Genomic DNA, 26,618 nt, shown 5'->3' with positions numbered 1-26,618 from the left:
CAAATCACAAGTCAATCACAAGTCAAATCACAAGTCAAATCACAAGTCAAATCACAAGTCAATCACAAGTCAATCAAAAGTCAATCAAAAGTCAAATCACAAGTCAATCACAAGTCAATCACAAGTCAAACACAAGTCAAATCACAAGTCAATCACAAGTCAATCACAAGTCAATCACAAGTCAAATCACAAGTCAAATCACAAGTCAAATCACAAGTCAAACACAAGTCAAACCACAAGTCAAATCACAAGTCAAATCACAAGTCAAACACAAGTCAATCACAAGTCAATCACAAGTCAATCACATGTCAATCACAAGTCAATCACAAGTCAAATCACAAGTTAAATCACAAGTCAGGTCACAAGTAACAGGGGATTAACAATAGACATTTTCGACATCCAGAAGAAATGTTACATATCCGTATAACTACAGCTGATACAGGTAAGCATACGTGGGGTCGTGTTTAAAATTTCAGTTTCGGCAACACCCATAGTGTAAACATCGTGCTGCTGAGGAAACCAAGTCACAATTTTATGTCACAAAGATGCTCAATGTTAACGATACGCCCTGAAAAAAATCCCTCTTTAGCAGCTTCAAAATTGCAATCTGACATATCTGGTACATCACAAGATTAAGAATGAAAGCTTGATATAATCCCTAAATTGGAAGAAATTTTGAGCGAAAATACGGAAATTCATAGGTACTGATCCTGTGTCAATCGCCTTCCACACGTAGTTCCCTTGTCACTTTTTCGTATCACGCATGAGAAAAACGAACATTATGATGAAGTCATTCTTATAATTGATAGGGATACATAATACAGGTGCAAATATTAAACTTGCTGAAACTGTCTGACAAAGGAATATTTTTGTCACACTTCATCTGAACTGCTTGTGACTTGACTTGTAACTAAACGACTTGCGATTGATGAGGACTTGTGAGGACTTGAGTACAACTCTACTATTAAGTTCAGATTCCGAACACTGTTAAATATGGATGTACAGCGTCTCAAGATGTTTCTTAAGAATCGTATATTGGCGTATAAACATTTGCAAACTGTATGTACACCAAAAGCTGTATCTGCATAATTTTGGAATGAAATTGAGTAATAACCCTTGTCAAGGAAAAAAAATGTGAAAATGTAAAATAAAAACAACAACTTTGCAAACTGATATTGCAAAATAAAAGCTATTTAAGGATTGCAAGTGTCTTTGCAAAATTGTTCAGTTTGCATTGAAGGTGAAGCGTTAATCCTGTAATATATAAATTCTTGAGATTATATTAATCTGAAGATTAGCATGCCAAGCATGTGTTTTCAGCTCAGCGTGTTTCAAAAACAAACAACATGAGAAAGAGCTGGAATTTCCCCCCTTTTATTTTAAGTCTTAAAAGTGACAAAGTATGTTTTTCCGAAAAACTATTTATTTGAGTCCAAATGTACAGTTTACATTTTTGGGATCGCATGAAGATGAAGAAGAGTCTTTGCTTTGATGGTACTTGTATTGTGCTACGCATAGAAGTCCATATACAGTATGTGTGATGCGATCAAGCTAAGTGAGTCATTTGTCAGAAATTTTTAGCTGGAGATACAGGCCAAAATAGGGCCACTTCATCACATCACTTCATCACATCTCTTGGTGTTGCAACTTCCATAATTTTTGAACTAAAGATGGTATCAGCATGCAGTTTTCACAGCAGTAATGCTGAGATTGTGCTCTTTTCAAATCTGTCATAAAAAAAAATTGACCAGGGCCGACAAACGACTCATGTAGCTTGATCGCATCATATCTGTTGTTTCCCCCCTCAACTTGACGTATCTTTGGCTATACCCTTTTCAAATCTTTCAAAATCTTCCTGAAGGTTTTGAAGGATTCAAACCCGGACCACAGTGGTTGAAGGCGAGGAAAGTACCACTTTGCCAACCTGACTCCCCATACACAAACCTGACTCCCTACATGCATATATATATGGGTGATTTCTTGTCTTGGGCAAATCTAGTGTTCTGTAATGTCCGTGACAGAGCTTTTAAGAGCTCAGTGAATAAACCTGAAAATGTAGTTTTCAAGTCTCATACATCCTTCATCTAGCACGTGTAATGGTCAAGGAGATTACAGACTAGGAGTTGTTTGTCTGCTCTGTCTCAGACATTACCTTCATGTTATCTCTATTGGATGATGTTGTGGAGTCTTGGTGCTCATTTCCACAGAACCAAACTCTTTTCGGTTTTGTTTGTAGTTTATTTTTCTGTGGTTGAATTGGTTTACCCAGAGTCACACACTGAAGTGGGATTTAACGATTTTTGACTGAGACTTGGGGCCAACTTCAGTGAGCTCCTAATCTTACAAAGTTGCTTAAGCACAGAATAATTTTGCTTAGCGAGTGTGATTACTATTTATAATATGCTGATTATAATGTTATTGCCGTGACTGGTTATCTTTCTTGGCCGACTTTTAGTGCTGAGTATTTTCTGCTTTGCAATAATGTTATGCCTTGGCTGCTTTTATAAACTAAGCGCAAGTTGGCTAGGCGAAGAAATTATATCTTTGGCAAAGCATGTCACAAGCGAAGAGCCGGTCAAGAGAAGATAATTATAGAAAGATGATGTTGTAAATAATTGCATGTGATGTATATTAATTATATATAAACTAGGGGTGTGCAACAGAACCGGGTACCCGGGTACTTGGACCGCTGATGTCAGGAACCGGTTCCAGATTATGGAATCAAGTACCCGTAACCAACTTTACAAATTACTTGGTAACTTCTCAGACAATGAAAAAGAAAGGTTTTGAATGCCATTTGTGAGAAATTTTCAAAATGAAACCAGGATACATGGAAAACCAAAACAGATATCGCATATGTGTACATTTAAACGCACGATGTGTGACACGCGTTGGGTTTCTTTTACGGGTACCCGGGTACCCGCATTTCAATAGGGTAATATACCCGGTTCCTGCACGACCCGTAAATGCACACCACTACTATAAACTCATTACAAAATATTGTGGATTGCAAAAAGCCAACAAAATGCTGTACAGATAATTACTTTCTAAATTGGAATTCAAATAAGAAATATAATCTGTGGTCATCAATAATATAGGAATTTGACGTTAAAAACAGAAATGGATTTCACAGAGAACTATTCTCAAGTATTTACATGTATTTAAAAACTGCCCATCTGTAAACTTATACAGAAATTGTTCAGTTTTTATTTTAAGTTGACGAAATTGTAATCCAAATATCTATATTACACCAAATACAAATTTCATCATAAACAGATCCACAGGCTGCCATTATGGTAAGCAATTTCGACCAGTGTCTACCGATGAATTAAAGAAAATTTGCTCAGATAATCAACTGTTTAGGGCATTAACTAAAGGTCAAATACAAGTTGACAAGTTCAGGTCCTGATAATGTACTATTTTTACATATCATAGGCAAGCTGTGACAAATTTTCAGTAGATTTACCTATAAAAAAAGGATATGTACAGAACAAAAACAAATTGGTATTTTAGGAGCGCTTTTAGGCAGATGGACCGTACCTTACTCCTGATCCTCGGCCACCCTCAAATCCTTTACCAATTATTTCCTGGATTTGTTTGTATTTTTTCTCAATCTCACCCCTGGTAATTTCAGAGAGCTGAATTATTCTTCATCCCAACCCCCTTCCTCCCTGCCCCCTCCCTTCCATTTATCAATCTGTGGATGTTTGATCGAAATAGCCTTTGATTTGTAAATGCCTTTATAAACTGTTTGGCGTTTCAGAGAACAAGACCAATATGCATATTATTTAGAGGCTGACGTTTATTAATGCTACTGGATAATATGAAAATATATTTGGGTGTTTTTAAGCCATAAAAAGTACGGTTTCTTTGGTTTTTAATCAAAAGTTAGTTTTGTAAAAACTTTGTTTCAACGTCAGCGATTGATGCCCCTGACTCGTATCTGGATTCCAATTGGTTAAGAAGGATAGTAACTTTCAGACAGTTATTTTGTGATTTTTTTAATGACTTAACATAAACTTTTGATTTTAACAGTGATAAAAATCTGTTTCGATTTTTTTTAAAAACATTACAAGAAATGGTTTCAAAGAAGTATATTTTATAACAAAAGATGTTCAGCTGAAGCTTTGACACTTATTAAATTCATTTTATTAGGAATTGTATGAAGTGCAAATTAATGAAGAAGTACGTAAAAGGTCTGATCAGAATGAAGACAAAATTGTTATCTTAAAAAAAGGTTCTCAGTAGATAAAATTTCAACCAGTCAGATGTTAATTTAAATTGCAAATGTTAAAATATTGAAATTGAAAATTGTACGAAAAAACTTCTTTTCAGACAGGTTTATGCTTCGAAACGCACAAAGTTTGTTCCCCATCACATGCTCCAAAATTATTTACAAAATGTTAGTTGTGGTCATTATAAATACATATGTAAATTTGTTGTTTTGACCAAGTCTTTCCCATATGTGTTACATTTAAACGCCTACATCCCTTTGTAATACTGTTATTAAAAATTTGATTCATAGTGAAAGATGCCCCTAAACTTACTTCCACGCCTTGATAAGGCTAATAATACTAATGACGTAATGGCTTTGTTTACATATGCACTTTCCTATGGGAGTGAAGTTGGGATGTAAGACGAAGTAGGGACCGTTCGCCACATAGGAAAGCGCACATTTAAACAAAGCGTGACGGCACTAGGTCTCAGGCCTATTCCTTTGGCTTTTTCTGACAAACAAAACTATTCCCACATTTACATGTATATCACACAGAATACCTTAACAATCTGAACTAAATGCATGTGTTTTTTTCTGTTGAGTTTTTAAAGAGTTCAGTATGTTTTAGAGTTGTATGTTTCGTTTTATTTATTTTACCTTTAGTTTACTGAAGTATGAATGTATCCTTAAAGGAAATAAATAATAAGTTATATTTAAGTGAGGATTTAATTAAATTCCAGGTGGAATTTAAACCGAATGTTTGAGTGTGGAAGATGTTTGTTCTTCATATGTTCGCAGTTGCTTTCGAAGTCAACTCAATAGATGTTTAACTCAATAAAAAATTACTGAAACATTATACCACCAGTCCGACAGAGGGCAGCACTACAATTTTACGATAGCAAGTGGTATTTGCCCAATAAATTATTGTTCACATGAAAATATAATAATCCCCGTGAGAAAGACAGCATCGGTTCTCGTGCAACTTCGTCTATATTTTATGGATTATCTCTACAAAACGTTCCAAGGCTCTTGACGTCAGCATCCGCTGTGAAAATGTAGACATTGGACAATGCGGGCATCAGACAGACTCTCGCAGAATAATCCCTGATTACACAAATTCATGGGCGTGTCCAGATTTTAGTTGGGAAGGCGGGGGGGGGGGGCCTGAAGCGGGATTTTTGTTTCTTTAAAAATTGCCTTAGTTATTAATTATCCGCAAAATCTTTTTCAAAACAGGGGCTGGGTGGATTGAACATGTTGTGAAGTGGTGCCGCTTTCAGTTTAAAAAAAAAAAGACTGTCCCGCTTAGTATGCCACATCTACCCCCCCCCCCCCCCCCAAAAAGCTGAAGTTACGATGAACAGGGTATATGCATGTAAATATTCTCTTCTGCTGTACGGTAATGTCTGATTCGAGTATTAAGAACAGCTTCGGACAATCATTAAAACTGACCACTGCAACTGGGCCGCATTATCGCAAAATGCCGAATCCTCCAGTATTTAAGCATGGACGTTCGTCACAGTCTTATCAGTTTTTAAGGTCGGGTTGACACATTCCTAGAGAATCATAAAACATTTAGAATTAAATCCGCCATCTCCCCGAAATAAATATGACACAAACAAAATATTCACTGTCGACACAATAGAATTGTCATCGATTTCTGCCAAATCAATAGAAAACAATATTGATTGTTTCATTGTCTTTGTATTACATCTGTCCATTTGCGTCCGCTTTGATTTGGTACACTTATATCAGTTCATCTTTCCTATGAGCGGAGAGGAACGGATCCTTGGCAGAAAAATACAATAAAATCGTCTTTGGAGCGCGTTTTGGAGTACATAAAACAGGTAAGATTTCACATCCGTAAGGCTTAAGTCCGTTGTGCATTTTTACTGAAAATCCTTGCCGAAAATCGAATCAAAACGTTGGCAAATTAAATAATTCTGGCAATTTTATATACTGGTGTGCAGTGGTTTAGAGGGTCATATATTTTATTGATTAAATAGTATCGATTTTGTTGTGCTCTTTTTGAATTTGGTGCAATAATTTACATCTACAACATATTTACTCAGTAATTTAACAGATATTTTGCTAAAATATTTTGGTGGTTTTTTTAAAGAAAGTAATACCGTCAATGTGGTGTCGTTATTTTTTCTGAAAGGTTTTCTTTAGTACCAAAACAAATACTAGATTGTATTAACGTAACAAAAGCAACTTAACGCAGTTTTCATCATCAGGTGTCTGGGAAAACCTTCCTTCAAAAGGACACATCTTGTTTACAAAATTGAAGAAGAAACCGTCATTTTGTTACAATCTGATTTCTTTTAGTTTGCCGAGTGGCGCTTGTTCTTCAGCTCAGCGTCGCGAGGCAATATTCCGCCGCCGATCATGGCCCGTCTGAAACCCAGAGGCTGGTTCGCGCTGGTGACCTTACTGATTGCGATTACCCGTAAGTACATCACAAATAAATGATATTTAACTATGAACGTCATGAAATGACATAGTTTGAGTTTCGATAAGTGCTTCGTTTTAAGTTTTTTTTAATAACGATATACCAAGTATATGCCCTATGCGTACAGGGTGGCGATACAGAGTGGTGAATCTACGGGGATATGGGGGGGGGGGGGGCGGGTAGGGAAAACACAGCAGAATAATGCCCGCTACCCCCCCCCCCCCCCCCCACCCACCCAGCAGCGCTAAAGGTTCCTCTTGATCTAAACCTTGATCCGCCCCTGGAGACAAGCAGTTTTATTGCTATCTGTCTATTTCTCCCTTCGACATATACATACAACTTGGACATATTCACAAACCAAACCAAATCAAATCCTACTATGTGCCACAAAATGTGAAGAACGTCCCAAGGAAATAAAGACGAACGTTTGCATGCAACTCCCACTAAGTTGATCTCTGTCATTTGCCCTGATGACAAGTAAAGTCAATTAAGTAATGAAACATAATCTCTCCTTCTTCTTCTTCTTCCAAGTTATGCGCCAACTTAACTATAACATAATTATGGTAAGGCACATTGTTAGGTGGTCTCCAACCTTGGAGACGAAATGACTGAAACTGTCCCGCTGTTTTCACCGGAGGAGCAGCATATACTACTCCTCGCAACAAATTATTTTGAAGAAACAAAAGAAGTTGTCTTAAATTCTTAAAGAATTTTTTGTCATTTTCTTGACCCTATACCCCAGGAACCGAGGCATCCGTCAACATGCAAACCAAATACGCTTGCGAGGGTGAGATCCTCAGTCTGGACTGCGGAGAGAAGTACATCAAGGTGTGGAGCGCCCTCTACGGCCGTGCCAATCCAACCATCTGTCAGGAGAACGTGATGGCACCCCTTCCTCACGCCTGCCGAGCCGACAAGTCCAATTTTGAGAGCATACGTCACTGTGACGGCAACAACACCTGCGAGATACGGGCGGAGAATTCCGTCTTCGGAGACGCGTGCGGCAGCATCAAGAAATATCTCCAACTGGAGTTCTACTGCCGCAGCGAGAAATCTTCAGAATGCAACCCAAGAGGTATAAAAACTTCCCTTTACCATCTCAACCCATTTCAAAACATTATTTTTTTCTTATCGCAAGTCAAAACACTGCTCCTTTAAGGTATAACGCATATCGAAATATAGAGGGCGCCCTTCCGATAAACTTGATCTTCCGGGAAACTTCAAACTCCATATGAGTGAAGATGGTTGTTTTGTTGTTACGGGAAACGCTGTAAGTTTGCAGTCTAATCACACTAATCAATGGTACATCTGAATCCTGAAAAGAATATCCGAAGATCGTTTGACTGGAAATGGTCAAAACTGGCCTTTTTATATATGTCAGTAAAATTACCAGTTCCCTTGCTGAGGCTGAGCGGTCCAGCCGGCCGGCTGGCCGGCGCGTAGACCCGTGAACGTGGCTTGTAAACTATTCACGGGTCTAGCCGGCGCGGCGTTCGTCGTGTTTCCGTGTTGGTTCCAACAGCCAAAGATCCTGACGTTATTAAATACTATAAGTCAGAAAACCAGACGGTTCCATAACGATAGCAGTTGAAAAATGATAGCAACTGCGTAAAAAAATACTCGGCAATGAGACGAAGGCTTGTTGTAAAGTTTCATGCTGACGACAAAAGCCCACGCACTAAACCTTGTCAGCATTTCCTGAAATCAGTTTTAACATTAGATACGTAAATTATATAGGCCTATATAAAGAATTGAACATGTTGGCTTAGCCTGCGCCTGCATTTTTTGTTCTTACTTAGTTTTAATGAATATCAAGTTGTGATATTCATATTAACTTCAGTTCAGATATGAAGTTTTAATTAATGATGTTTTTGCGACTTGAGTTCTACACTACTACAGGCCAAGGCCTTTTTTCTTTACAAATTAACGTCACCAGAAACATATGCATGTTGACCCTCATGCTACATTGTTATTGTGACTTGACATTGACAAAATGAAAGGTTCTTAATATCCAAAATATTTACCAAACTTCTAATTCTTACAGACTCTCCGACGTACAACACCAAGTATGCCTGTGATAACACTGACTTGGTGTTGGAATGTCCCAACCCTGGAGACGTCATCAAAATCCTTGATGCCAACTACGGTCGGCAAGGCTCCAATGTCAACTGCACCTACAGGCCCGGCGTCGACGACGTTTTCTGCGACGACGATACCGGGGAGTCCTTTGAGCATGTGTGTTTGGAGTGCCGCGGAAAAACAGAGTGCACCGTTCCTGTCAGCCCGCAAGAATTCAAGGATCGCTGTGTGAATACCAACAAGTATCTGTCAGTGCAGTATGTGTGCATTTCAACAGAGCCTGAAGAGGAAGAAGGTACTTTATGTTCAGAATTAATAGGTTTTATCTCTGTTTTCTTTTTTTTTAACCTGCTCTTTCATTTTGGAGGATTTTGTTAGAGGAAAGAATGTTGTTCCTGACGCCACTTCTTTGGTTTTGTACAGTCTATGGAGAGTTAAGTGCATTTTCAAAATATTTTCTACCAAGTTGGAAATGTTTCTCAGTCCCAGATTCATGTCTTTTCAACATTTTTGCAATGACTGACCTTCATTGAGATAATATATGAAATTATGATGAAGAAAGTGGCGTCAGGATGCAACATTCTTTCCTTGTTGGATTTAGGAAGGTGGAGTTTACCACTATAACTTTATATGGGGATCAGTGCTTCTTGGATAATGACATTGGGCATTTATTAGGTTCTTGCAGTGTGGAGGGTTAAATTGAATAAATTGTGAAAAATACAAAATTGGTTTGGTATCTGCTCCGTTCACAATTGCCCCCTCACTGGCAAAGAAGGAACAGTTGGGGGTGACCGACCGACGCCATCTTGCCTGACTGCAATTCATTTGCCGCGAAGCGCGGCCACTGCATGTACATAGTACAAATCCCCTGGTGTACGTGCGTCATACACAAGGAACGGTGCGCGTCAACCAACGAAATGTCCCGCCCATGGGACGTCGTTGCTAGGTGAAAGGGCGCCCTCTTTGTCGGCGCACGGAGCCCATATTTTACATCGATTCTCTATCTCTGTCAAGTGCCAATTTGGATCAGTGGGCATACCACTGGCAAAGATATACATGTAGGGCCTAAACAGTAAGTTATTACCTGCAATTTATCGTCCATACATCCAGTGTCACAGCCAGGATTTCTTTCCATTCTTTTCATTGCCTCTTCTTTTCTGGTCAATGTAGAAGAAGATGAAAGAGAGACTCCCCAGGAAAGTGAAATTCCTGAAGATAATAACCGACCACCACCAAGACCTCGACGTGAGTTTTTTTTAAGATGATCATGAGTCAACACGTTACGCAGATCACAACTTCTCTATTTCATGACTGATTTGTAAACATTCCTGTCCTGTTGTGTAAATAAAAAGATGTTAAGCGTCCCCAAACTCATTTTGAGTTGATATACATGTGATTTCGAAAACTTGATTTTAAAATGTGTTAAACAGACATGGTGTGTCTAATAATACCGATTCATTTGTATCTTCGTTGCTGTCTTTGTTGCATTTAAACAACAATATTTTATTAGATGACAAGAATTTTGTTGAAAAGTCATCCATTATTTCTCATCTATACCTGGGGCTCACTGCAGCAAGGGTTTGCCGCTTCGTTTTGCATAACTATTTTTTTTCTTCATATTAATGCATCATTACAGCTGAACCAGAGGGCACTACTACCGCAGCACCAAAAGGCCCAAGTGAGTGTAACTGACAAAAAGAATCCCATTGAAGCCTTTAAGTCTCACTCAGGAATGAACTCAATAAATATCATAACTAGGGCCCATCTCAGTTCATGTCTGGAACGAGTTCCAGACAAATTGCAGACATTGTATCGGGTATAAGTTGCAGGACTTGGAACAACTTCCTCGCAATCTTCCCGCAATGAAGTTATCGGTATTGGTGAGTCAAGCAGTTGCTTATGAAAATTTCCCCGGATCATGTCTGGGACAAATGCAGAGCTTCTTCCGGACAAAGTGAACGATTCTACCTGCAACTTGTCCGGAGCTTGTCCCGGCTATAAAATGAGACAGGCCATAAGTAACACAAACGGCCGTATGGTATCAGGTATCCTGACCAATTTCCTTGGAGTCCTCCTGAATTGAAGTTATCAGCATTGATTCAAGACTGATAACTTCCTGATGTGAAGATTTGGGGGAAATTGTTCAAAAGTCTGCAACAAATAGCCATACAATGTACTTATTTTGGATAAACTTTGATGTAACTTTTCCTGGAAATTTATGAGATGACCTCTTATAGACTGCTGATCCATGAATGCATTTGCAGTCCATTTGTGTCAGTTGTGGAGCTACGCAAATAGTTTGCTGATAAGCTTTCTTACTCAGTTGCTCAACAGATGAAGTTGGATTTGTAATTAGTTTGATTTAAGTTTGATTTCCTTGAAGCAAGTTTTCAGTAATTGTAGTGTGATAACTGATTAAAAAAATGCTAACAGGAAGTCTTTTGTTTTCTTTGCTAGTATTTTTCATGCTTCCCAAGCCTGGACAAGGTAAATATGAAATATTCATTGCAGTATTGATTTTTAATATGCTAAGTATGTGGAGTTGTGTTAAATTATGCATATAGTGTATATTATACTGAATATTTTTGTTGTTGTGTGGAATAAATTATTAATGTTGTTAAAGTCAACCCCAATTTTAATTCTGCTTTCAGTGATTTCTGGAAGCATTGGATCTGCCACTGGACAATCTGACACTAAAACTTTCACCTGGAATGGAGGATTAGAAGCACCTAGGCCGGGTAAGAAATCGTACATTTTAAAAATTAACGTTACATTTTTTAAATTTTTTTTAATTTTTTTAAATTTTTTTACATTTGTTACACTAATTATATTATTTAATACTCAAACCGAATTTAAAAAGTGAAAAGGGAAATCTCACCTGGTCATCCAGTTTTCCAATACGTTTGTAGTGCTGTGGTTGTTAATTTTTGTTCTGGCAATCCTATTTATCTGTTTTATGTTAGTCTCTTTGTCAGCTTACTTGTTTTATTTTTTTCTTTTCTTCGTTTGTTAATTTACCTGCTTAGTTTGTGTGTGTTACAATGTATTCCCTGTTAAATAAGAAATGAAATGAAATGGATATGTTTCACTGTTTAAAATGACTTAAAAATAAAGTGGTATTTCTTTTAGGAAACGTGGTAAATGATAAGTATGAACAAAACTTAGCTTCTGTATGATACATAGATTAAAGCGGTATTGCCCAGATTTTAAGGTCCTTATTTAATGCATACAATAACCTTAAATTTGGTATCATATTACGCCTTGTAGGATCCGGCAATACAGGAGGAAGTATTGGATCTGGCACTGATCCAGGATCTGAGAACACCTTCACTTTTCTCAGGCCTGGCCAAGCTGGAACGCCGGGTATGATTAACATTTTTGTTTGAATATTGGTCATTTTTATTTGGAATGTAATTGAACCTTTCCAACGACGGATTTGGTATCTGTTAAGTTTTGTTGAGTATTTCCACAAGGTTCCGTTCCTTTTTGTCAGGATTCTTTTCACAAGGAAAAAGGAAGGAATGGTATTTTATTTAGGTTCATTCATAGTTATTCAACAAGATTCTTTTTGTAAATGAACTTTAAGAATGGCAACAGTTTTACTTTTTCCGAAAGGAAAATTGAATCAAATGCAAGCAGGTAGATGTTGTTTCCAGGACAATTAAATAGCTTCAAGTTTTATTCCTCAGATTGAAGATGAGGAATTCCATGAGAAATGATGTTAACTAAGCCAAAACCCTTCTTTCGATACCGACAGGTAAAAATGGAATCCAGGGAAGCATCGGTTCAACCCGACCTGATGGGTCGGAGAGAAGCTTCACGTGGGGAGGTAAGTCATCATTGATTCATCAAAGGTTAAAATTAGAGAAAATATGGAGTTTAGATTGATACTGTAGCATTAGAATTGCCTACTATCACAGTATGACCTGGTACAAGTAGAGATAGACACTATTTAAACAGTTATTCAATGTAACTCATTACCGAAACTTAATTTCTTTCAAGAGCAGATCCAGGGTGGATCTTTGGAGGGGGGGGGGGGGGGGGCAACAGGGGCCATCCCCCCCCCAAAAAAAAAACGAACCAAATTTTTTTTTTTAAGTGACGTCGCAATAACGGCAGGCACTGCGTACACCATCTTTTCCTCAACAAAAATTGGTTAAAGTGGTCAGAAATTGCCTCGGATCGCACCACAGAGCATCTAGAATCCAAAAAAATTTCAGGGCCCTTAAGCGGGCCCCGAACCCCACGCTGTCATTTTTTGACCCACTTTTTGGGAGACCAAATTTTTTTTTGGCCCCCAAAAAATTGTGTTCTGGATCCGCCCTTGTTTCTTTTCATCTAATAAGTGATTACACACTTGGATGTTAATATATGTACTGAAGTATCACCTTGCTAGGGCCTTCAATCAAGCAGTACCTTTTTTTCGGGGGGGGGGGGAGGCCTGGAGGTACATGTATTTACAATGAATTTGTTTTGCAAAAAGTTCAACAATGTTCAACCCTAAATGACAAAGTGAACTCCTTTTGCATAATTTCTCCAGGAGAGCCATTTGAAGGATTCACCTCTCTCTTTGCACCTGTCGGAGGTAAATTTACAAGATCTTACCTTTATCCTTGAAAAATGTTTATAATAATGTTTACAGAATGCATTCTGTAAAATTTAGAGATTTCTTAACTGTCAAAATACATACACATGTAGATGCATTAGCAATGATATTCTATTGGTTTGGATTTTCGATGTATAACAAGAAAAAAAATCCCTTGTAGGATGCAGAAGTTGAGGATGCAGAGGTTTTAATTTCAGTTATTTGTATTCCTTTGTAGCTTCATGAGCAATATTTTTGATCTTATATAAAAATATTGAAGTAAAATTTAGAGATTTCTAAACTGACAAAATACCACACACGTAGTTGCATTAGCATTGATATTCTATTGGTTTAGATTTTCGATATGTAACAAGGAAAAAAATCCCTTGTAGGATGCTGAAGTTGAGAATACAGAAGTTTTAATTTCAGTTATTTGTATTCCTTTGAAGCCGCTCCTGGTTCGACTGAATTGATCATGAAGATCATTGTGACTACCGACGCGAGTGGACAGAAGTATTTCACCTGGCAGGCAGTGCCAACAGGAGCAACACCTGGTAAAAATAGACATACTGACAAACAGACAAACTGTTTACATAACTGATCTCTTGTAAACTAGCTTTAGACCTGGAATTGCATACAATTGTATCTACCGGTAGGTCACGGCTAATGTTACCCTGGACTTGGCCTTGTTGTGGCACAAAATACTTGCATCTATATAGACTTGTACATTTTCTAGTTAAAGGAGATTTAATCTTGGGTCTTTAGGAATGAAAATGTGAGGTTTCTAACTTTTCAGTTAAAGGTCTAGTATTTTCTTACTCTAAAGAGAAAAGAAATGAAAAATCAAATTCAAGTCTGGAATTGGAAACTGATATTTGACAAAAAATGTTCATGTGTACCACAGAAGAAAACTATTATGCATGCTGCAACTGCCCAGGTACTTATTAACATAGCAGGCCAAGATGTTTTGAGAAAAAAATGTTGCAACCTGATGCCACTTTTTTCTTCATATATCATCTCAATGAAGGTCGGTCATTGCAAAAATGAGGATAACACATGAATCTGGGACTGAGAAACATTTCCAATTTTGTTAGGAAATACTTAGAAAATGTTCTTGACTCTCCATAGACTTTGTACACAACTGCTGAAGTGGCGTCAGGTTGCAACATTTTTTTTTCTGGTTTTGATTTCCAGAGGCAGAGTATGTCAGTCAATACTTTAAATGATCAGATAGATAACTTACTTTATTATCTTATTTTCCAGGTGGTGCTGAATATCTGATGAAGATTGACCTGACCAAGTTAGCTCAGTACACTCAGCAGTTTACATTTGCACAACTGATTGAAGAGTTCAACAGGGGTATCACGTTCTACAACATGTACAACAGTAAGTTCTCACTACCTTCAGTCATTAGCCACATCTGACGTACTGGGATATGGCTGGTATTAACACACATTTCTATGGGAAGTGGCTTAGCCACTTCATAGCCACATGTGTGATTGCAAGTAATTTCGGCTGTGGCTTTTCAATTTGTTTTTACCTTACTATGCTCTGAAAAAAAGATACATGTTTGTATTCTTTGAACTTCAAACTCTCCATGTTTTGGAACACTGAATTGTTATAATAATAATAATAATAATAATCGGCATTTAAGAACGCTCAAGCAATTAGTGACAAAGTGCCTTGCTCAAGGGCACACGCACCATGACCCCGGCTGGACTTGAACCCACAACCCGCAGCTTTACCCACAGACCACGAATCCAGTGCCCTTAACCACGAGGCCGCAGCACTCCACTACTTCTAGGTATTGGTGTTTTAAATATGAACAAAATTGACTTGTTAAAACCATCAACACAAGGCTCAAAAGTTCAGTTGTTGTGTAACAATACAGCATTCCAGCCGGCATAGGTTCAAATCCCGCTTCAGTCATTTTCTTGGTTCAACTTCATGCTCTTGTTTTTAAATGCTAGAACCATCTGATGTCAGTCCACCATTCCAGTTCAGCATCGGCAAGGGTCTTACGGCCTTCTTTCCATCCATATTTGAACTGATCACTGAAGTCGATGCCACAACAGGAAAGACAGGTTAGTGTACAACAAAAATTGAAAACTTGCAATTTGAACTTTTTTAAAATTTATTACTTCTGGTACTGAAACCAAGGATTCCCCAAATAGCGCCCTAGGCACTGTAAGCTCGCATTCCTGAAGAAACCTGTAGAGAGAAGTGAATGAGAAGACATTACAGTTTTAGAGGTGGAAGGAAAAGCCCAGAAGAATATTCTGGGGAAAACCCACGGAATCAGGCAGGGACTGAAAACCCAATCCACATATTGGCCCGGCTGGGATTCGAACCTGGGTCACAGCTGTGGAAGGCGAGGAAAGTACCGCTACGCCAACCTGACTCCCTAATGCTGGTCTCAGAATTTGTCTTAATATACCAGTGAAGGGGTCGTTTGTCAATTTTTATCACAGTATATTAATGTAAAGAACTCTGGATGGACGTCTAACCTACTGTATCAATGGAAAAAAACTAATCAAGCAACCACATCAAGAAAGTGATCTCATCCTCTGTTACGACCAAGGCAAATCATGGTACCTCTTTAGTGAAGGCTTTGTAGCTTGTGGTCACTGATATGTGTATTGTTAACTATAGAAAATACAATTTTGAGGCAGATGAATGAGTAGCTGTTCTTAAGATGCTACACCTGTTAACTTCACTTGGAATGATATAACACATCACTGTCAGTTGCTCTACAACCAGCTGATGAAAACGTCTTGATTTTTATAATTTTTTTTGCAGTCACCGTTCCATCCCCCTCATCGTCCAATTTCCAAGTTCTTCTTGATGGAGGCAACAGGCAAATCATTGAGTACCTCATGTCATTCACCAACATGAACCAGCAATTACGATGTAAGTTGCCTTCAACTTGATGAACAATGTCTTACCTGCAACTGACACACAAAAACTCTGCCACCAGTACATTGCAAGAGTCTTTAAATAAGCACCGACATCCTCATGAATCGGGATCGGCCATGCTGTGCAAGACTGGGAGAATACTGTTGCAGCTACCAGTTGTCGCCACCCACCCCAAGTGACCCAGCCGACATATAGAGACTGACTGACTTCTCATCAGGACATTAGCTAATTTTGAGGAATGATATTCGGCTGAAAGAATTATTTGAACTGAAAAAAAATTGAAATAATTTCATTATATCCGGTCAAATTTTGCTTCAACTTCTTCAACAAATTTTGTTTCGACAAAATGAGAGAAAATAAAAGATTGAAGGAGCTTTACTGTGAAAAAAAACCCTGTTTTAGGTGAAAACAGCAGAGTATTAACTACGTTTATTTTTCTCCTGTTAGCTGAACTGCTTGATCACAATCTGAGGATACCACTGAGGTACTACGATGAGACAACCAAACAGATTGAAGACATCAAAATTCCCTTCTACGTCAACTACAATGGTTTAACAGGGTCCCTTTCGACTGTTTACAGTAAGTAATAATGTACAAACTGATTGGTCAGTTTCTCGAGGTCATACGCAGTCTAGTTGCATAATTAATTGCCAAATCTGTTTACGTACAATAGACCATGGTCAGCTTCGCCTGGGCCAGGGTCTACCGGTATTACATAGACTAGGATTACTTCAGGTTCAGCCAAAAGTTGTACTAACTACAGCAAACAAATTGTGCTTACCGCATCTAGGCGGATATCATGACTAAGACCATCTTTCGGTCAATTTTGTATTGAGAACTTTTTACATTAATGATGAATTTTGACAAATTGTTTTAAAAATATTGATGGCTTTTGATTAAACTACTTGAAACAACTTTTTTGTAGATGCAATGCCGAAACCAACATCCCAGTTTGGAATGAAGTTTCAAATCATTGGGGAGGACGGCAGCAGAGAGCTCATCACCTTACCCCTCACTATCGTTGAGGACCAAGGAAAGAAGATGCTCTTCTTGAGTGAGTAAATTCCAATTTCCTGATGAAATAGTCATCATCTGTTTGTTTTTTTAAAGCAAACCAGTGTCATCAACAAAATAAATCCCATCAGCACCGTTGGATGTCTGTGAGTGTGAGCAATGTTGCTTCTGATTGAGTACCATGTGAATAATCGAGGTGCTTCAACACTGCCTGCACATACATAAAACTTACTGTAGCTTATTCATGTTCTCTTAATTTTTTCAGCATCATTGCAAGTATTCTTTCCTTTTTTTCTCTTAAAAACCTCAAATTCGAAGGAGTGGAGAGGGACACTATAATAATAATGCATATTTAAAGTGCATGTATCCACCAGTATTGGTGCTCAAAGCGCTACATTATTATTACCCTGCTCATTGGGCCAATGAAACATTACAAATACAATCTCAGCTCCCTCGGTGCAAAGCAGCTAAAATCAACCACTAGATACTATCTCTGCCCTCACAGGTACCCATTTACTCCTTGATGGAGAGAAGTAATGAGTGACAAAGTGCCTTGCCCAAGGGTACACGCACCATAACCCTGAGCTGGACTCGAACCCACAACCTGCAGAATTACCCGCAGACCACAAACTCAATGCTCCGGACCACAAGCCACGGCAATTTCCTAGTTGGAAAGAGAAATATAATTCTGCCATGGTTATGCCTATGTCAGTGACTGTTTGATTACTTTTTAAAAACAATTCCATTGATTCCACTAATTGTCATGCAAATATCAAATTGCTAACTTACTTCTCTCTGCAGCACTGTCAACCTGTGCTGCCTATAAGATGTATGGCTTTGGTGACGACAAGGAATATCTCATTGATCCTGATGGAATCAACAAAGGAGAACAACCATTTGTTGTCAACTGTAACATGGAAAAGGGTGAGATTTTAGTGCTTTCTGTATATTCACGAGTTGCTCTTGCCATACATGATATGAAAAGGAACGCATTTTTGAAACATGTTTTTGTTTTCACCATTTTGTTGTGAACTGTACCATAGAAAATTATGGTGGTGTTATAGTGGTTTTGGGAAAGAAGAATTTTATGTCTTGTATTTTGTGCAGTATTTTAGCCGGAGTTTGTTATTTCAGGGGCTTGGTTGACTGCAGTGAAAGTTTAAAGCAGTGATATGGACACTGTCAATAATATGTTGATTCACTGGTCATCCAGAAACACTGATGTTCAATAATATAAAACCATTTATACACATGTCATTTTTATCCAGAAATCGTTCCTCAAATTCAGTTTATTATTACTGTGATTATTTTCTTTGGTAATTTTCCATTGTAAATTAAAATATATCCACTTCTTATGAAGTTCATCGTGTTAACTCTTTAGTCACTGTACTGCCCTAAACCGCCCTGCCTATTACTCCCTGTATCGCCCGAAACCGCCCGAGCCCTCTATGGTTATCATTGATTCTTCAGTGAGTAAACACACAGCAATACAATGTTGTACAGGTGCTAATTAATTAAATTTTGCTTCTTTTTCATCAAACTACTTGAACTAGGCGAGACAATCATCAACCACAATCGCGAGGAGTCAACGGTAGCCTCCTACCCAGCCGGCCAGAGCAGACTGAACGTCGACATCACATATGACGGAGCCTCGGCAGCACAGCTTGCAGCTCTGAAAACCGTCTCGGAAACTTGCGAGCAGGAGCTGTCGCATGAATGTGTCAAAACATCGGCCCACTTTGTGGGTGGAAATGCAAAGATCTGGTGGCAGAGTTTTGATGGGAAGAAGAGAGAGAACTGGGGCGGTGTGGAAACTGACGTCAAAAAGTGTCACTGCGGATTGACTGATGGTACATTTTCACATAAATTCCAAAGAAGAGAAGTTTTTCAAAATAAGTAAACTCGACAGTGTGGTACAGGAATGCAAACATTTCAATTAAATAGAATGGCACCTTTCCCTCAAGCAAACCACATCAAGAACGTGATCGCATCCTCTTATGACCAAGGCAAATCATGGCACCTCTTCAGTGAAGGCTTTGTAGACTGTGATCACTGATCATTTTGTACTATAGAAAATAAAAAAGTTAGGCAGACAAATGAGTAGCTGTTCTTAAGATGCTACATGTGTAAACTTTACTTGGAATGATATCACGTGTCACTTTCAGTTGCACTACAACCGGCTAATGAAAAATGTCTTGATTTAAAAAAAAAAAACTTGCAGTAAACTCAACAATGTGGTACAGGAATGCAGTCATCTCAATTAAATAGAATGGCACCTTTCCCTCAGTACAAAATGATGAATAATTTTAAAGTGGAATATTGCATTATTGTACACTTGTACAGTTTATAATAATAATAAATAATATGGAGCTTTTATAATGCGCCAGATCCACCTTAATTAGGCGCATAAAGTTATAAAGTTGTCTCTGTCTTTAGTTACAACTGCCGGATATTGCTTAACCTGTGACTGACTTTTGCTGAACGAAATCACCTGCAACCCACCCGTACCAATTAATTAAGCACCTGTCTCTCTGTTCTTGGGTTTATTTCACTTCAGCATGCAAGATCAAGGGAAGCCTTTGCAATTGTGACAACGCAGAAGGAACAAGTGACTGGGGTGCTTTGATTGACAAGGACACCCTTCCTGTCAGCAGGGTCGTCTTTGAAACACCTGCTGCTACACAGGGTCAAGACAAACTCAAAGTCGGTGCTCTGAAATGCAGTGGAGATCAAAGTAAGACATATCTCTAACGAAGATTTCTCCAAACAACTGATTTTCTAGATTAGAAATAATATTTTAAATACTTTTCTGTTGACTAGAATTGTTGTTTTTTTTGCGTGCCGTTTATGTTAGAATATGATTTAAGGTAAGTACCTTAGCTGTTTGGTAAAAACTTCAGAAAATGTTTTTAGCAAGATCAAGCAAACCTTTAGTGGCCAAATTCTTGATTGATTATCATTGAAGGGTGGAAAAAACATGAAATCTCATTCCTTTTTTTTTTAGGTTCCAATACCTTGAAGTTTTTCATCATGCTGATGCAGATGTTGGCTCGTGGTAAGCTCGTCTTAAAAAAAAAAGATAATTTTGGAGACTTTTGAAGATGTTAGTTGATAAAAAAGTCAGTACATTGCCCCATTGTTGGCACTCGGTGAATAGTGGTTTTTGTTGAAAATAGAATTGTTAATGTTGTTGAAATTTATTTACTATTGTCCGAACATCACAAATTTATGATGCAGATGATTTTTGGTGTGTGTATCTGATATATTTATTGGCAAGAAATTAATTAATGATTTTGATGTCAAACAGCTGACTGTGGGAGATGTTATCTTTTGGGTATTCATTTTCAACATACTGTTTGGCACAGTCAGTACACGGCACCTGTTGTTTTCAGAAAGGGGGAACAAGTAAATAGAAAACCTCATGTATTGAAACATTGCAGGCACTGGAGGTAAAATTCTGAAAACTTGTGATGAATACAAGAATGTTGGCTACGAGCTTGACGGCGTCTACCTGATTGATCCTGACGGGAAAGGAGGGGAAAAACCTTTCACTGTTGTCTGTGACATGGAAAAACAGGAACATGGTAAGACAGTTTTTTGGTACGTTTATGTTTTTAACTATTTTTTTTTCTCTATTTGTTTTTGTTTTTCAACTCAAAAGTTATGGACGGATTTGCATGAACATTTTTTTAGGGGTGGTCCTTGGTACAAGTATGAATGGATTAGATTAGATTTATTAAAAACATTGACAAAGAAATTAAACATAACATTCTAAAATTCATATCACATATAGAAATATCTGAATTAAAAGTGAAAAAAGGAAGAAAACGCAACATTGATTAAAAAAAAACAACGTATAAATAATTTGTGAGTGATAATGTACCAGAATTTCCTTTATTGTTTTCTACTTTGGATAGGTGTAACCATTGTCCATCATCAGGTCAGCAACCAGCGCACCATGGTCAACAACTTTGAGGAGCCCGGCAGTTACAGCATGGACGTCAGTTACGGGGCCACCTTGAGACAAATCGAGAATCTGAAACACGTGTCGGGAGTCTGCGAGCAGTCTGTCACATACGAGTGCCAGGGGTCTGCGTTCCGCGTCGGCGATGTTCAGTATCACTGGTGGATGTCGTTTGATAATGAGAAGATAGATCCCAGTAAGTCTGATTAATAGTTGTAAATTTGTTGACTCCATGCACGAACAGTTACGGCATTGTTTGACTGTTTACCAGAGCTCCAGTTTGCATGCATGCACACAGCCTTACACACACAGTCGTGTTTTACATAACTCCCTAGGACAAGCCATTGTCTTTTCCTTTATACCTGTAATATGACACTCTCTCATAGACTAAGCACATCAACGCACAATTGATGCCCATGGTGCCCAGTAAAGAGAAGTCAATGTGAACAAATTGCAGTTTTAGATGTGGGAGGAAAAGCCCAGAAGATTATTCTGAGGAAAACCCACGGAGTCAGTTAGGGTCTGAAAACCCTATCCACATAATGGCCCAGGCAGGAATCGAGCCCGGGTCACAGCGGTGGCAGGCGAGGAAAGTACCACTGCACCAACCTGACTCTCCCAATGTCTCTCTGATCATGATAGCTTGCCTGGGAAACTCCAACTGCGACTGTGACAAGGACGACAACGTCTTACGCAAGGACGTCGACCTCTTGAAAGACAAGAACAAACTGCCAGTCATGCAGCTGCGTTTTGGCGACACGGGAGGCAACGATGAATTTGGCTACTACACCCTCGGCCCTCTCAGATGCTGGGATTATTCTAGGAAAGATGTCGCTACCCGTGGTAAGCTCCCTTGAATTCTATATGAAGTACAAAATACTGCTTCAGTTAATGATTTTGCTAAACCTCATATTCTTAAAAAGTTAGCCAAGTCTGTTTCTTGTGTTGTTCTACATGATGAAGTACAAATCTGTAATAAGAAAGGGGTTTTATTTTTTATTTTTTAGAAAACTTGCAGTTGCTAATATCTGGCATGATAGCTTTCTTATTTTAATAGGATTTCCAATTTATTTCGCCTTTCATTTTTTATTATTTTCCTCCATTTTCAACTCTGAGTGTGTTTCCGAAGTAGCATTTTTTTTTTACAGGATTTTTTTATATTCTGTCAGGCATTTGAGGCTAATCACAAGAAGCATAATGCTTTTGTAGAATCAGGATGGCAGCGTCCTAGCTTTAACCAAACATTTCAGAGAATTCTGGTCTTAAGATTTTCAACGAACTTGATTATCCTTCTCAGCTGATCTAAGCTCTTGTGAGGCTATCAAGAAGGCTGATCCAGCAGCCAGAAGTGGCAACTATTACATCAAGGTGAACATAAACTTGGAGAGGTTCCTCGTTTATTGCGACATGTCTGGAACTGAGGGTAAGTTACTTCACACAGTCTGAAAACAGCTACCGTTAAAAAACTGTTAGTATGACCTGCACACAAATCAAACTTGTTACACCTGTACACATTGAAATAATCTGAATGTTTAATTTTATCAAAATATCAATGGTACTTATGTCGGTGGGGAGTGTGGCCTTGTGGTTAGGGTTCATGACTCATGATCAGAGGGTCTGGAGTTGGAATCCAGCTGTTGGTCATATGTCGTGTCCTTGGGCAAGCCACTTCACCCCAACTTGCCTCTCTCCACCCAGGAGTATAATTGGGTACCGGCATTAGCTGGGGAGTAACCTGCGATGGGCTAGCATCCCATCCAGGGGGAGTAGAATTATTCTCAGTCATTTCATGCTACTGAAACTTGAGATAAACGCAGGCCAGATGGGCCACATTTGCTCGTGACAAACTTTACTATTTCTTTACTTATGTCAGTGTTATAAACATTTCTGCTTATGACCATTGGCTTTGTAGGAATCACCATCATCTATCCTGATAGTGTACGAACGCTAGAAATTGACGGCTTCTATGAAGAGCCAGGAACCTGGGCTCGTTCCATCCGCTATGGACCATCTGAGATCCAGCTCCTAGCCCTGACGACTCTGTCAGCCTCCTGCAAGCAGTTCATCAGCCATGGTTGCCATGGCTCCCTGCACCATGACGACGTGACGGGAAAGATGTACACCTGGTGGCAGTCCAGGAGAGGAGAAAAGATGACATACTGGGGAGACACCAAGGAGGGATGTCAGTGCTATGCTGATAAAAGTAAGGACGGCACAAGTTTGGTTTGGAGTGTGGAATTCAGTTTTACTTGAATTCCAAATTTACATCACCAAAATTACAGTGGCAGCAAAACACATGAAGAATATTCAAATTGACCAATGAGACAAGGAAGAGAAAAGGGATAACAAAACAAAGATAATTGAACTGTTTAATGTCCAATAACCCTTAGAACAGAACTCACCCATCAAACCCCAACAGCATGTTTTGTTGGAATCAATCAGGATGGGTACAGTGCCCCTAAACTGACAGTCTTTTACATTGGGTTTGGCACACCTCGGTCAGAAATATGTGGGTGCAGTTTCCCATATGGTGTGGGTATGGTTCCTAGTATTTCTGCTAGGGAGCTAGGGTTAAAGTATGAAGAATGTACATTGTATGTTTTGCACTTTGCAAATGTTTGAAAGAATTGTAGGCAAGAGTCTGTTGCCAGTATGACTGCATATTTCATAGACAGCAGTTGAAAATGCAATCTGAAATGAAAAACGTTTTAGAATTGTTGAGCAGTACCGACAGATCATCAGCTTGTTTCAAGTCTGGTTTCATTACTAGGCTTATACGTTATTCTCTAAACAAGATAAAATTACGCTCGTGTTGTTGTTTATTCAAATAACAGCCTGTCAGGTAGCCAACCAAAAGTGCAACTGTGACGTCAACTCTCAGAGTCTGAGTTCTGACGAGGGATTCTTGACGGACAAGTCTGTGCTTCCGGTGTCAGCCATACGATCCGGAGACGTCAGCGACAACAACGGCTGGGAATATGGAACGGCTAAGCTGGGACCCTTGATGTGCCAAGGAGGTCAGTGGAATCATGCTGTGAAGAAATTACTCGGCACTCAGCTTACAGTAGTAAAGGTCAAAGATTACAGAAACTAACATGAGTCTCCTTATAAGTTTGGGGTATTTGGGGTTTTTTTAACCTTCAAGAAAGCTTTGATGTTTTAATTATCAGATTCAAAAATACTTGAAGTTTGCCAGAAATTGCTCGATTTTAACAGTTGCTCAAGAGTTTGCTTATTTGAAAGTTTAGTTTTATAGTTCAGTTCAGATTGTGATTCAGTTCAGATTTGAAGGTAATGAATACAGACAGATAACTTTAATGTTAACATGAGTTTACAACTTTGCAAATTTTGTCCCTCTTTCACTCTATTGCAGAGCAAGCATTGCCCGGGGTCCGGGAACTTGATTCAGGTATGTACAAATTCATTTTATTTGCATCAGTTATTCAAATTGAAGAAAATTGACTGTGAATAAACTGATTTGAACCAGTCTAAAAAAATGACATAGGCGAGGCATTCTGGCAAAATGTGACTGAACTGGGCACAGGACATAGTGGAGAAAATATTTTAAAAGAATGAGTGTAAAAATGAAGAATAAAAGTGTATGTCAGGAGAAACAAATTGGCATCTTCCATTGTCACCACTACAAAAGTTGACAAATAAAAAATATACACTTTAAACAGCCATAACTTGTCTGATTGAAGTGCAACAAACAGTATTCTATCCTCGTTCCTAAAGCCCGGTTCATACTTCATGCAAAAGCGAAAGCGAATGCGAATCTGAGACGTCATGGCAAGTATTCGCGCTGCGAATTCGCAAAAGTTGAACACATTTCAACTCGGGCGAATTTCGCAGCGAACGTTTCATGGCGTCAAATTCGCATTCGCATGAAGTATGAACCGGGCTTTATACCCACAAACCCCCATTTCGACCTCTGCCCAGTTCTGTCTCATATTTGATACTTTATAAAAAAAACCCTGAAATCAAGAAAATCCTGACAAATCTCATCCCTGCTATAACTTGTCATTTCAGAACCAGATTGTGAGCCTATCATAACTGAAGATGGAGGACAGTATCGGGAAATGACTGGAGAACAGACGCTTAGTGACTTTGAGTTCAGTGTGCGAACCCCTGGGACTGCCATTCTTAAACTGGGTGTATACAGCGGGCCTGCAACTGCTTACTACAAAATTGGTACCAACAATTCTTCTAAAGTCAAAAAGAAATTTTTCATTAAGGTAGTTTTTTGGTCAGACAATGAGATGAGACTACTGACACACTATGGTCATGTTAAGGGACAAAACTGCATTAAAAAAGTCATTGCTTAAAGCTAGAGTCCATCATTTGCAGCCATCCGAAAAGTAACTGGCGTAATTATTGTTGAAAAACAAACTTGGTTGAAAGATAGTAAGGGAACTAAACTCCCTGTGAAATTATTCTTTCTGGGAAGCTGTCATTTTGAAGTAATCAACGAAAGAAGGCATTTCCAACGGTGATTCTTAAGAAGCACCGTAGGAAAATTTAAATTAGTAGTTCGTTTTGTTATTCAGCGCAGCGCGCGCAAGTATTGGAACGACGCACACGCGCGCGCGGTTGTTATAATTCGTCGGATCAGTGCGCTACGTCGCGTATAGCTGCAATTCAAAACAATGCAAAACATGATTCAGTAACTTTTGATTTGAAATTGAGATCTTAGAATGCTGTTTTTCTCGGAATGTACAGCTGAAGCTTAGCTGAAACTTCATCAGGTTAGTTGTTTAGTATCCTTCATTAGATTTTGAACTCTTTTGTTGCTTCAAACGAACAAAATGCACAAATTACAAATGATGGACTATAGCTTTAACAAACCCATACAGTACTGGGGCAGTTTGGAGCAGTACTGGGAGTAACATGGAGGGTGGTTCAGGGTGGTTCAGGGACTAATGGGTGTATATCTCTCTCCTCCGTGCGTTGCCTTCAGAAATTGAGCCAGGGAAAAACGTCAACTTCTATCGTTGCAATTACAATGCGAGACAGGAGGACTGCAGCGACAAACAGACACAGTCCTTTACATCGGCCCCATCCAGTGCCACCGAGGACCGGAAGTTCATCCTCACATTTGGAACGTCCGGACTTGAGTTGACTGAGAATGGCGAGAGCGTGACGTTCCAAGACCGGAGTATAAGAACCTTGCCCGTTAAGTACTTTGCCTACAAGACATCGGGTGGTGATGGCCAGTGGTTGTTTGACAGCATCTGTACAGGGACTGTCAAAGGTCTGATTATTGCTCTTAATGCATAGCATTCAAAAAACAATTTTTCTTTTGTTTTTCAAGCAGTAAAGATGAGGAAGAAACATTGTTTGTTCCCCGTCTTTCTGCCTGTTTGTTGCTGTGCTTGTCTGTACTTTGGTGCAT

The 26,618-nt window shown here is 38.8% G+C and overlaps 1 protein-coding gene across 1 annotated transcript in view; it reads left to right on the top strand.

Annotated features, from left to right (window-relative positions):
• The first annotated feature begins 6,604 nt into the window (after positions 1-6,604).
• LOC119744950 overlaps positions 6,605-26,618 on the top strand; it is a 54,153-nt gene continuing 34,139 nt past the window's right edge. The window contains exons 1-29 of the mRNA XM_038221173.1: positions 6,605-6,665; positions 7,411-7,743; positions 8,713-9,042; positions 9,918-9,992; positions 10,384-10,425; positions 11,205-11,234; positions 11,399-11,485; positions 12,015-12,110; positions 12,505-12,576; positions 13,288-13,332; positions 13,782-13,886; positions 14,596-14,718; positions 15,303-15,416; positions 16,132-16,242; positions 16,696-16,827; positions 17,174-17,302; positions 18,064-18,186; positions 18,816-19,112; positions 19,820-19,996; positions 20,267-20,317; positions 20,703-20,846; positions 21,180-21,422; positions 21,869-22,069; positions 22,524-22,649; positions 23,139-23,429; positions 24,061-24,243; positions 24,600-24,635; positions 25,256-25,417; positions 26,184-26,477. Coding sequence (XP_038077101.1) covers positions 6,605-6,665; positions 7,411-7,743; positions 8,713-9,042; positions 9,918-9,992; positions 10,384-10,425; positions 11,205-11,234; positions 11,399-11,485; positions 12,015-12,110; positions 12,505-12,576; positions 13,288-13,332; positions 13,782-13,886; positions 14,596-14,718; positions 15,303-15,416; positions 16,132-16,242; positions 16,696-16,827; positions 17,174-17,302; positions 18,064-18,186; positions 18,816-19,112; positions 19,820-19,996; positions 20,267-20,317; positions 20,703-20,846; positions 21,180-21,422; positions 21,869-22,069; positions 22,524-22,649; positions 23,139-23,429; positions 24,061-24,243; positions 24,600-24,635; positions 25,256-25,417; positions 26,184-26,477 — 4,213 coding nt within the window. The remainder of the gene's footprint in view (positions 6,666-7,410; positions 7,744-8,712; positions 9,043-9,917; positions 9,993-10,383; positions 10,426-11,204; positions 11,235-11,398; positions 11,486-12,014; positions 12,111-12,504; positions 12,577-13,287; positions 13,333-13,781; positions 13,887-14,595; positions 14,719-15,302; positions 15,417-16,131; positions 16,243-16,695; positions 16,828-17,173; positions 17,303-18,063; positions 18,187-18,815; positions 19,113-19,819; positions 19,997-20,266; positions 20,318-20,702; positions 20,847-21,179; positions 21,423-21,868; positions 22,070-22,523; positions 22,650-23,138; positions 23,430-24,060; positions 24,244-24,599; positions 24,636-25,255; positions 25,418-26,183; positions 26,478-26,618) is intronic.

Source organism: Patiria miniata, unplaced genomic scaffold (assembly GCF_015706575.1).
Source record: "Patiria miniata isolate m_02_andy unplaced genomic scaffold, ASM1570657v1 HiC_scaffold_7, whole genome shotgun sequence".
In the NCBI taxonomy this organism is placed as follows: domain Eukaryota; kingdom Metazoa; phylum Echinodermata; class Asteroidea; order Valvatida; family Asterinidae; genus Patiria; species Patiria miniata.
The sequence above is the reverse complement of the archived record's forward strand: the minus strand, read 5'-3'. Positions and strand labels throughout refer to the sequence as shown.